This window comes from Manacus candei, unplaced genomic scaffold (genome assembly GCF_025592945.1).
Source record: "Manacus candei isolate 608988 ecotype Guabito, Panama unplaced genomic scaffold, ASM2559294v1 h1tg000014l, whole genome shotgun sequence".
Classification (NCBI taxonomy): Eukaryota; Metazoa; Chordata; class Aves; order Passeriformes; family Pipridae; genus Manacus; species Manacus candei.
In genome coordinates this window covers 64594580-64607268 of record NW_026138062.1, presented here as the reverse complement: position 1 = coordinate 64607268, position 12689 = coordinate 64594580, and the positions used below count along the sequence as shown (strand labels likewise).

General features: G+C 41.4%; 1 protein-coding gene across 1 annotated transcript in view; it reads right to left on the bottom strand.

Moving 5' to 3' along the window:
* Positions 1 to 446: 446 nt before the first annotated feature.
* Positions 447 to 12689, bottom strand: part of NECTIN3 (nectin cell adhesion molecule 3) — a 118361-nt gene continuing 106118 nt past the window's right edge. The window contains exon 8 of the mRNA XM_051779994.1: positions 447 to 2752. Coding sequence (XP_051635954.1) covers positions 2381 to 2752 — 372 coding nt within the window. The 3' untranslated portion in view covers positions 447 to 2380. The remainder of the gene's footprint in view (positions 2753 to 12689) is intronic.

Here is a 12689-nt window from a genome sequence, read left to right as displayed (position 1 = left end):
CTCTCAGTATCCTGCCAGATAGATATGTGTCATGAATACACAAAGGGTAAGAAAGTCTTATCCACTGCATACAGAAAATAATACCATGCTTGGCTGGCACAGCAAGCTGCACTATTCTGTCATTGTATTCATAGCATGAAAAGAGAAAAGCAAGACACTGAATAAAGGTATCAGGTGTGACACTTCCTCAGCATAGACCTCCCAGTATGTCACCACTTCTATCTCTAGAACAGAAACAAAATCAGACTACAAACCCACAAATTTCAATCCATTCATGTTCCTGAATCTTTTTTTCAGTTACCAGAAGAAAGCCCCTTTATGAGAAAAAATTTCTCTTTCATTAGATGCATTACTGGCAGCAAGAACGGTTCTCCTGGGTACCAGCCTTCCACCAGCTTCTGTCCATCCATGAGAATAAACTTGCAGTCACCCACCTGTCACCTCCCTGCTCCCTGCTGGAAAGACAAGGCTGCATCCAAAATCACATCACCAGCCCCTCTCTCTGTTGCCAGGCCCCACATTCATGCCCACCACTTGCCAGCAGTCCGCTCTCGAGTGTCAGCGCAAAGACCTTTGCTGGGACTGCTGGTGAAAAGGATCCACTGCTGACAGAGGACAGAAAACAGGGAACAGATTCAAATCTCAAAGAAATACCTCAGGAGGGAAAAAGGGCTTTATTCAACAACAGCTCATATGACAACGGCCTGAAGAACACTCCCACCTGAATGCTGCTGTCTACCCAGTGGCTACACAGGACCATGAATTGCGCCTCAAACCAAGGCATTTCTATTCACACTAAGGCAGGTTGAAGGGGCCACAAGAAACAGCAAAATGTGAACAAAGATGACTCCTTACACATTCAGATTTTCCCTGTTGGCTTGCATGTCTAACCTGAGACAGGAATCAGCTCCTGCTGAATACAGGCTGACAGCTCGGTGGGGCACATTTACTTTGAATAAGGTGAACAAGGACAGTAACTCAAAACTGCCACAGTGGCAGATTGGAGGTCCGTGCAAAACACAACACATGAATTCAGTGTGTTTCCTAATCACAGGTCAGTGTTTTGCAAGCTGACAACCTTGGGCTGTCAGTCTGTTGACAGTAGTAGCCTGTACATGTGTTGGGCTGCATAAGGCTGAAGGTTCCCTATTCCACCATGAGAAAGCCTATCTGTCTCCCTGGTCCTAGTGCTGAGTTTTACCTTCCCAGCTCCAAGTGCTTTCCTGATTACCTGTATGTAATTCAGGTTTTCTTCAACTGCTTTGTGCCATGGATGATATTTAAAAGAGTAAGTCGTCATCTTCTTTTGTCAGCTTGTGGTGTATTTCATCTCCCATTATCTCATAAAGTGACAGTTTGATTATAATGTAATTACTTTTTTTTTAGTGAACCTAGTGCATAATTTTGATTTCCAGATGGGTTTATATTCCTTATATTTAAACTCATTATGAACAAGAAGACTGCACAGGAAAAATACAAAGTAAGCTGCCTTATTTTTTCTTTAAAAGGTGAACATTTTGAAAGGCCTACAAAGTGAGGGAAAATATACCAATGTCACATGGTAGAAAAGATTAATTTCAAACATAAGAGCACAAATGAGCTTGAGAGCCCTTCGAGGCATTTACATGGAAATTGAAAAAATAAATGTTTAATTTTCATTGCTTGGAATCTGGTAAAATCTAACAGGCTAAATAGCTTCTATATCCAAGAATCGAGAGCAAGGATCAGAGAGCAGCTCCAAACGACTATGGCAGGGGTTGTGCCAGTTCAAAAATTGGTGAAATGAAAGTCTTTTTTATACAGTCAAGTCTCCAAGCCTCCTGTGTCTGGGTACTTGCCAAGGAGCTCGTTTGCAAGTCAAGTATTATTTGTTGATGCTAAGAAGCACAAGCTGATACATTTTGCCAAAACATGTGACAAGAAAATCCATGTAAATCAGCAGTGCTTTGCTGCAGAAACTGTGGTTCCTCTCTGAAAACTGTCTTAGTAAAATGGCACCCTGGGGTCTCCTGTTTATTGCATCCCAGTGACATCCAAATCAAACATGATCAGCTCAGACGCAAGTGATAATGATTTTTTTAACTGCTGCTGCTTTGAAAATAGAAATAAAATTGTACAGTCAAGACGTGCTTTCTGGCTTACACATTGGCAGTGTAGATCCTACAACTGGTATTTAGTCAATAATCCTTTTTATGACTCACAATGCAGTTTCTTTTCTATCATCCTGTTTGCAGTTTATTGGCATTACGGGAAAAAACACATTCAGAAGAAAAAAAAAGTAATCCCAAAGCCAACACATTAACTTGCCCCAAAATTGAAATTAGATCCTCATAAGGGTCCATTTCTTTAGCAATGCTTTTACATCTGCTCAAGTACTTACTCATGCATCTCTTCTGTCCAAACTAGAGGTGCAAGGCAATGTATTATGTCGGTAACGTGTTTGCTTTTTCTGAAGCGAGAAATTGTTTAAATAAGAACTAATAGAATTGAACATTTTACAGTATGGGTGTAAAACAGAAGCAAGAGTACCATGAGTATATCCACTTCTTTTGTCGTTTTGCCACTCGTGACAGTGCAGATGGGGCTGGATAATGGTGACATTTGAAGTTTGTGACTTGTTTAACTTATCAGCACCACCAATCAGGCTGCAACCTGGGAGCAAAGGACCTGCTGCTGCAAACTGCCGTGATTTCCTCTTGCAACAACTCAGGCCTCTTCCTCTTTGACCAGAGGTTGGTTCAAAATATATTTCCTGAAAACAAACAGATTATTGCTTTAGAAATATATATATATATACATATGTTCTTTTTTTCCCCAAAACAGTTCTAGGCTCATTTTCCTGTATTTCTAAGTTTTAGGCTGCTGATAAGCAGCTTAATATGCTGTAACAAGAATATTGCTTGCTTTTCATGCAGTATCTGTCCAGCAGTTCTCCTGGGACACTTTAAACTAGCATGTAAGATTTTGATATTCCAGGCACGTATTCTACCTTATTCTATTGCCTTGCCACAGACCTCAGTACACCAACTTAATTGTTCATTTGTCTGGGCCTGTCAATTCCTCCATTTCCACACTCCCCCTTCAGCATGAGCCTTCTGTTAGGTGGTGGGAAAACTCAGAGATTATCGCATACCACAACATCATTTATTTACTCTATCAAACAGGAACTATTGATTGATTCAGCTTGTTCAATAGTAAACCTGCAACATTATTTTAGCAAGAAATAGCTTAGTTCTACATAAGAATTGGACCCTAGGAATTCAGATGAAAGATATGAAACACCGTTGCTTTACTGTTACCTTTTCAAGTGAAAAAATTAACACTATAATAACAAAATCTAGACATTGTTAAGAAAAGAAAAGGGGAAATCATCTGAGAGAAAAATCAGAGATAAAAACAACTTGTGTTAAAGCCTAGCAGCCCCTGGGGGTGTCATGAAAGCTTATGAATAGATGAAGCATTTCTAGTAATTACAATGAATTGAACAAATACTGTCAACTTCAGGTTTGCCACAAAATAGCTTTTAAAAAAAAGGACAACTGAATTTTAAATTTTTTATTTTTACTGAAACCAAGTCATTGTCTCAATTAAGTGACTAGGATCTGCCTAGCAGAAAATCTCTTTTGTGTGGTATTTTCAACACTTAAGAAATAATCCCAAATAATTTTTTCTCCTTTTTCTTCTTTTAAACACATTTCCTACACTAACTATTCCCTTCCTCCTCAATCAACTCAGATGAGCAGTTTTTGTAGATGATCTACAGAGCATCAGAAAACCAGTATCACTATTGAAATTACCTTTAAAAGAAAAATAACTGGAGGAAGTCAGACAGAATTCAAAGACTCATGCTATTGCACATTCGAATTTCATTTTAAAGCCCACAGTAAGACTTAAAACACTGTCCCTGCAGATTCCTCCAGACTCCGCTTCCACTTTGTTTCTCTTTTGCCACATATTTTGGTTATTAATCAATGCTGAGGCATCAGATTTTTTCCTGCTCTTCCAGCAGAGGCCACTGAACAGCCCAGGGACATAAACACCGACAGGAGGCTGTGGCTGTAGACTTTACACATCTACAAAACAAGGATTTTGCAGAGTAAAGCCATAGATGGGACTGGATAAGGCAGTGATAAAGCTGGGACCCTTCTCTTTATCCAACACTGAAGAGCAGCTCGACTTCAACTTGCCTGACTCTTTTGCCCACCTTCCAGAAATATGAGTAATAGTTGAATCTGTTTCCTTATGTATTTAATTATTCCTTTGTTTGGTTTCATTCCAGTCTGAAAAAGAACTGAAATAAAAATTATAATTATGATGGCAAAAAGGACATTTGAAAGCAGCACTTATCAAAATTTCTATTGTAAAAGTGCAAAGGATGCATCTTGAACTAAGGCCACAGCATCGGTCCTTCAGGTTGTAATCCAAAGCAGCCTTCAGCTTCTTCATATCAGTGTAACATGAGAAATTTATTCACAAGTGGCACTGGACTAGATAATTTTGCAGTTGTGTTCTCCTCAAATGTAGAATTGGTCCAGAGGTCAGAGCCTTGTCCAGCTAAGCAGCCATCAATATGGTGACAGTTTTACAAAACAAAATGCTGAAGTTTCTGTTAAAAAACAACTCCATCAAAGGAGAAAAAAAAATATGTCAAGAGTCTTATTATGTGACTACATTAAGAAGATTTCTTTAATCAATACATGGTATACAGTCCACATAATTCAATTTGAGAAAATTTTAACTAGATTATATCTTGGCAAAGAAGACCTTTTAGGTCATTTTAAACTCAATTTTTATCTGTCCAAACAATGAACTCTAGAAGGTTAAGAGATTAGCACTTCAGAGTATGTTTTAGTGCAATCAAAGCTTTCCTGAGAGGAGGCTATTGTACTGAAAATTGTCAGAATCTTGTCTGGATTATCATATAGACAAGAAAAACCCCAAGAATTAATATCTGACACTTTTCTCTGACAAGATGAAATAAGGCACAGACAAAGTGCTAAAAGAAATGCAGACAGTCATTTCCATTAATGAAAAAGCTTACCTCAAAGTGGTTGAAGGAATGCTAGGAAAAAGTAAAGTAACCATTTCCCCAGCACACAAGTATAAAGTGAAGATAATATAAATCTGTAAGAAGTTATTTAAAATATAAGTAAATATCTTATTTTTCAGAAGTAATTCTTGACTCTCTTTTTAGTCATAAATGATTGCTATCTTCCTTTGGATTTTTTTCTTTTCTATGTACGTCAAAATCACAACCCGACTTTTACTCTGTGTTTTTGTTTTCATCTTTAGGGGAAAGTAGCATGTGCAAATCCCAGCATTTCTGTTCCCTCTGGCTTGCATTTCCACACACAGAAAGTGGGAGGAGGAAGAGAACTGAGAGGCAGCCTGACCTGCTGCCCTGCCAGAAGGGAGGATCCCATCCTATGTGTGTCAGTTTGACAGTCTTGTGTCACATGCACTCTTTTGAAATCACCAGCAGCTGAAATGCCACCAGGTCCCCGGGAATTCTGCTTCCAACCTCCACCATCTTTCCTCACCGAGAAGTTTTATTTTTACTTCTAGTGCAGGGAAACCCACTCCCCCCGAGGATGGGGAGAATTGAGCATTTTCTTACCACCACAGTCCTTTACCTACCAACAGGTCACCATGTCACCTGTCTCACTAATCTATACCAAACTGTTCATGTCCTCCAGCCCTTTCTGATGCTGTCCAGTCTCTGACCACCTCATGGACACGGGAAAAGCTGCCTTGCAGTGTGCTGCCCCAGCTCTGAGACCCCATGCCCATGGTGGGGGCACAGGGGTACATGCAGAAGCCAGGCCGACAGCTCCAGCAGGCACTTTGGGTAAGGAGCAGCTGCTGCAGCAGAGCCACCCGTGCCTTGTCCCAGTGGGACACAGGGTGTCCTGGCTGTGCACTCCATGAGAACTGGGCAGTGCTGCAGCTCATGGTTCTGGACCCAGAGGAGGCTGCTGTCCTCACTGCTGCAATCTGCCATCATTCAACAGTGCAGCCCATCAGCCATGAGGGAAGGCTGATGGACACACCAGCTGCTGAGGAACAGCCCTACAGGACTCCTTGGGGAGCCACAGCCCTGCAGCTTACACTCAGGTCAGCAAGAATTGCAATCCAAGAGCCTTTTGCCTTTAAATTCTCTGGCTTCACCTGGCATTTGAGAAAGGCAAGCTGCTCCATGCTGGCATGGTGTATAGGAAAAGCCTATGGGAGCCTGGGGAGAATGGCTGTATTCCTGCAGGGACTCTGAATGGAAATCCCAAAAAACATTAAAACCAGGAAATGGTGGTGTAATCCCTCCATATTATGAAAACCACTACAGTCTGCATTTACTGTGAATGCTGTATCAGGCTGCAAGAAAGTTCTTTTGCTAGTGCCAGCAGACAGCCCATGTGTCATCTCCAGCCATCAGCCTCATTACTGTTTCTGGAGGGTCTGTTTTCCTACTGCCTGACACAGTCACATGTGGCTTACTTACATTCTCTGTATGATGAATAGGTAACTTTGGTTATCCAGAAGAAGGGCAATTAAAAACAACACAAGGCCAACCAGAGATAAGTGAATATTAAAGCATCTGGGCAGACCAGGTGCTTGAAGATATCACTGAAAAGGTCTTCAAGTAAAAAATAAAAAACAAAACCCCAACAAATTACCACCTTGACAGATTATTAAATGTTTAAAGCTTCTGGCAATAAAAGCTGCTAATAAAGAAACAGTGTAAACCAGAAGACAACAGTAGAAACAGTACTTATACTGCAGACTGATTAAAAAGCACACAGCTATAATGACTCTAATCTATTTTATGAGAGAAACTCAAAGGTTCAGCATTCAAAAAAATAATCAATTAGGGAGCAGGGGAGATGGAAAAAAAATCTATTTAAACTGAATTCCTAAAATCAAGTGATAAATCAGTCATGAATAATTGTAGGAATTACTGCAGCTCACCATGTTTTGATAACACTGGCTACTCCATCAGAGACTGAGGAAAAACTGCTCAGTTTCTCAGCATCCAAAGAGACTCCACAGAGTAGTCTGTGAGAAATTGTTGTGCTCAACAAACTGTGCTACTTGGCTGGAAGAATATCCAGCATGACCAAAGTTAAGATCTTGGTTTGGAGAACTTTTCTTGTTACTCTCAGTTCAGTGGCACCTAAGAGGCAGGCTCCTTAACTCTTAACCACTTTTAGATATTGTCTCTTTTCCTCTCCCTGCTCTTCCTTTACGTTTTTCCTCCCCCAGATAGGAGGTGTTCACCTATCAGCTTCTCACAGTGATGCTAGCTGAGAAAATGCTGTTCTTGGATATCTGCCATGACTCCTTTCCTCTGCAGAAGCCAAGGAGTTCAAAGGAAGAACATGAGGAGGATGCATGGGAAAATCTGTGGTGATTCCCAGCCCTTCCTCTCACAAAGCACTGTTCCTTGGAACAAGATTTGTGTGCTTGAACGTGGTATTTCACACACTCCTTCATGCTCATGGCCAGGCAGCAGGATCCCACCCCTCATCACTTCCTCTCTCCTTAGCTGCTGAACTTGGATAGCTTCTGCCTTGGGGGGAGGGTGTCCTCCAGACAGGCACTTATGTGATGAAAAGCCAGCTCTCACCCAGCCAACTGTTCCTGCTCCTAGGAAGTGATGCTCGCTGTTAGGTAAGGGAAGAACTTCAGGTGATGCACCCCCTGCCCCAATCCAGTGCAGGGTGGTCCCTGGGCAGCACAATACTGGGCTCTCCCTCCCCTTGGCTTCTCCACCCTGTTCCCTTCCAGATTCCTCCCACCACATCAGCTCCTCGTAACTGCACCAGTGTTCATGGTCACCTGCCCCTCTGAGAAACTGCCCTCAGAAGGGAGATTGTTTTCACTGCACTATCCCTGGGTCCTGAAACTATTGGCAGGGAATCAGCAGGAGAGACAAAGACCGGTGTGGGCAGCAGCCTGGACTTGGGTCAGATTGAGTGTGCAAAGAAAAAAACTTGTATTGAAAACTTTCTACACCTGAGCAAAGAACTGTATTATTCTAAAGGTAAAAATATGTTACTCTGTTTCCCTATTTGTCTCCTCCTTGTTCATTCTAGTGAGATTATTTTATATATTAAAAAACAGGGCCTTTCAATATCTTTTATTCCTGTAGCTCTTTCCTCCACTGTTCCATTTGCAAAAAATAATTTGAAACATAGAGAACCTGACACTATCAGGTATCTGCCCTCGAAATATCAGAGAAAAAGCCCCAATAGCTTCCATTCCACAAATATTGATATGTCTATATGAAAAAATCTTTCATATGGGCTCTTTTTAGCATGGTGGTGTTGGAGACTTGGTGTGACTGACATGTCTTGTTTGCTATTACCCCCTTCAAGGCCTGTGTGTGCCAGGATGAGATCCCTGCTCCTCCATCTTGTTCAGAAGATGCTGAAATGCTTCTGAGAGCAGAGGATTGGATTTGACTAAATGCACCAGATGCAAGGATTAAGTATGAAATATAAATAGCAAGAATGTGGATCAGATCACATGAAAAAGCAATCTGTGTGTCAAGATAAAAATATAATTTCTCCTTTGATGCTTTCCTACGTAATTTCTGGTTTTGTATTTTAAACAAATACATTAAAGGAATTTTTAATATTGTGATTGAGCACCTCAACTTTCTGTAAAGTAGGCATTATACCCTTAACAACCAAATATTTAAATATTCAATTTCAGAAGAAGGGGAGAGATAAACCAACTCCAGGAAGGACTTAGCTGTGCTAAAGCTAAGTGCAACTGCAGCATCTCCCTACCTGCCTTCAGCAACTATGCCTCTCACCTCTGGTATGTTCCCAAGCTCTTCTCCAGAGAGCTTTCTACGATGCAAAGAGGTCAATAATACAAATAATTAATGTCAAGTGGCTGTCAATAGATACTAGGTCTAAAAACATAGCACATGTAAACCCATATTAATTAATTGCATCCCACTCTGAAATTTGAACAGTAAGCAAATTAGGAGGGATAGTATGGTGATAATGATCAATGCTTATTTTTTCTGGGGAGACTGTTGAGAAGCAGAGCGGCTTTGGCTGCAGATCATGGAGCTATTTAATGATGAAATACCGTGTTAATGACCATCAGAACAGATTTAGAAGCTTCAAGCTTTAACAGCTGTCCCTAATCATTTATCACTTACACCCCAAGAAATGCAGCAGCAGAGCCTTTGTCTCCTTCCCACTAGGTGACTCTCGCTTTTGGGGTTTTTTTCCTTTTCACAGTCAGATGCCAGCTCACTCCTCTTCCTCTCATTTTGCTTTAGGCACACGATGCAACTCCCAGAGGTCTGCTGGTATCCTCTGTACCCCAAACCCAACCTCGAAAGCTCCCTCTCAGACTGAAATGCACGTTTGTCTCTGGCGGCCTTGCTCCGTTCTGCGGCGTGCTTCGATTGCCAGAGCAGCCAGCTGGGGCAGTAAGTTAGAGAAAGACCTCGTTCCCATAGTAACTCATTTTCTCTACCCACTCATTAGATTAACACATTTTAGATCAAAGGTAGACATGAAAATATCTCAGAAATGATAGTCCAAGGCTTTACTTAAATACGAACTAAATCCACTGCACTATCTCAAAAAGCACTGCTTAATATCAGCACATACATCTATAGCTGCCGTGCTCATTGTGCTCTCCTACCTCAAAGTTGTCAAAAGCATCGTGGATACTTCATTTTGTTGCTAGTTTGCAGGCAATTGTTTAAGTACACAAACGAACAGGTACTCCCCACTATCAGATCAGAGCTGCAACCAAGCGGAGAAGTTCACCGTCTCTGTGATCAGCTCTTGATGCACTCAACATTCAGGTAATGTTTGCAACTTTGCTGCAGAAAAGGTCTGATTCACACTCCCAGTGTGAGCAAATCTCTTATCAGTTTCGCCTGCCCCAAATTCTATTTTGTTACACTTTTAGTAGTCCAGCATGCATTGACTTAGTGGAAGTTCAAGCCCAAGGAATAAATTCATGTGCCAACACCATGTGTCCAGAAAATACAAAAAGCCTTTGGGCTGCTTCTGCTCCATCATCACACAGCAACTCTGCCATGCACCAGAAAGAGCAAAAAACAATCCTGATACTGCATGGATTCTTTGCCACTGAATATTTCCAATAATATTTTCTCGCAAAATAGGCAGGATACAAGGTTAAGGGATGAGAAACCCAGAGCTTTATGTAGTGTTTCTTTTTTGGTTCTGGATTAATTTTTTTTCCCCTGAAGTGCAACTCTACAGATGGAATATGAGCCAGTTCTTTTGATTCCCTTTCTTGTCATTCCTCTCTCCAAACTGATATTATGGTTCTCAGGGGGTTTCACCAAATATATATGCATACTTACACAATACGTTCAATGTATGCTGCTTGTGCAAACTGCAGTTGGTGTAATGAGTCCTGAACATGCCTGTTATGTTACTGTAATGAAAACACTAACCATGAGCTTGGTAAAAACACTGTCTTAATCCTTTGCTGAGATCCAAGTAAAGACTACTTAAACCTAACAACATAATTCAGAGGCCGACTCACACTGGTATTTTCATGTCAGTGTCCCCTGTCCATTTTTGTCTGAGAAATAGGACTTTCCCAATGACAGCCTGCAATTTCACCAATCTGTTAGAATCACCAGGAATTGAACTTGGCTCTTTTTTTTTTTTTTCTCTACACCTCTCCTTGTCAGAAATCTCATTTGTCAGCTGTGCAGCCTTGGTGCTTCAGCTTGCCCCAACAACATCTCACCTACTTTTTCCTTGGTATAGCTCCTCACAAAAGTGCAATTTGCAGGTGACAAAAAATAATTCTCATCTCAGAAAGTTGCCCCAGAGTTCCGTGAGAAAATTCATACAAAAGGTGTGATGTATATTAAGAACTTAGATGAGCCAATGCTGTTCATCATTTCTAACAGCAAAGTCAGTGCAACCCTTTGCCTGGTGAGGTGGGGGCAAATGTTACGTGTGTCCCAATTAAGATCTCTCACATCAGATATTGTAATGCCCTCACCTAATAGCTTCACAGTACTGACTCATTTTAATTGTTCCTTCATTTCCTTTTGTCTCATTTGGCTCTCTCACAGTCCTTCCCTTATCTGCTTTACTCCTGTAAAGAAAGGTATCACCATATTCTTGGAAGATAGCTCACATAGACTCTACAGTGCTGGATGGTGCATGACTGGGTCTTTGCTTTTGTACTGGGGGTTCTCTGCTGCTTTCTGTCACCTGGGGAGACTGAAACTCAGTCCTAGTTTTCAAGTAAACTGCAGATGAAAGAGACATTGCCTGCTTTGTTGTGCTGTAACCTTAGGCTAGAGCTTTAAAATATATATGATTTTGGTCATTAAAAAAACTGTAGCTTTTTCCTGTCATTTATGTTCTCTATACTTTGTGCCTCATTAGAAACATGAGAGGAATCCAGGCACTACAACAGGATAGAAATGCCAGCCAGCAGCCATTACATTTTGAGTGTTAAAATGCACACAGTAAAATGGTAGTTGAATGCAAAGAACAAACAGTTTTTCTCTCAGCTTCTATTATTTTCTGCATTTTAACTATAGTAGTCAGAATAAAATCACAGACTTTTGAAATGATGAAAGGAAGCCCAGTGGTAAAGCTGACCATGAATTTTAAAAATTCTGTTACTTAATAACTGTAGCCCACTGGTTCTTCGCAAGGAAATAGGTGCCAGCTGTGCCACTACCCAGGCAATAGTCATTCTCTGAGACTCATCTCCCTGCTTCTTTTTGTTGGTAGAGGAGAACTGGTTAAGCTGCCCTTTTTCTATTGGGAAAAGCTAAATACCCTGCTCTCCCAAGGCAGGCAGGCAGGCAGCTCCTGGTCTGTGTGGCCACACAGGGAGGGAAGGGACACTTCCTGCTTTGAACTACGTGCTGTTCCCTCAGGAAATGGTTACTGCCATTCTTGGGGCACAGCAGAGGGGGGTCATACCTTTGATCATCAGATACCAAGGTAACATTGACTGGTTTTCCTCTCTCTGCAGTCTGATATGTTGCTTTCCTCATTTTAAGCATCCAAAAACAAGAGAAGAAAGACAACTGCTTTCCCCAAAAGAGAAGTCTGCAAAGCACTCGTGCTTGTGTGAACTCTTTCTCTTGCTTCTTTTCACAAAAGGAGATGGCCAGCAATTAGAAGGCAGGCAGCGCTTTGGGAATAATTCTGCTATTCTCTCTGTTTTTGGTGTTTCAGAAGTTTCTGCTCAGTTAAATTCCCACAAACAGCAGACGGATGTCCTTTCAAGTCTGCCTCTGGACCAGACTCAGAGTCATTCATGCCTGGGAATAAGAGGTGCTTTCTACTTTGCAGGTAGAAAGTAACATACTACACAGATTTTCAAGGTTAACAGAGCTCTTCAGGGAGCCTGAGATTTTACTATAGAAGGTTAAACTCTGCTACACAGTGTGTTACAGGCTAAGGAGGAGGATAACATTCCTTAGTGTTTCTGAGGCGGTCATTTTTCAACCCTTACTCAAGATATTGGTGGGGCGAGCTGACCCAACCCCAAAAGAGCTCCATCTTTCTCACAACTCCCTATCGTTGCAAATACAGAGAAAACTCCAGCCACCTTCTTTTAAATCTCTCTAGTTCCCTGCCAGCCCAACTTGCTGCAGCATGAACACCTTTCTATCCCCTGAGCCAAGTGATTTCACAGCTGGCTGACAG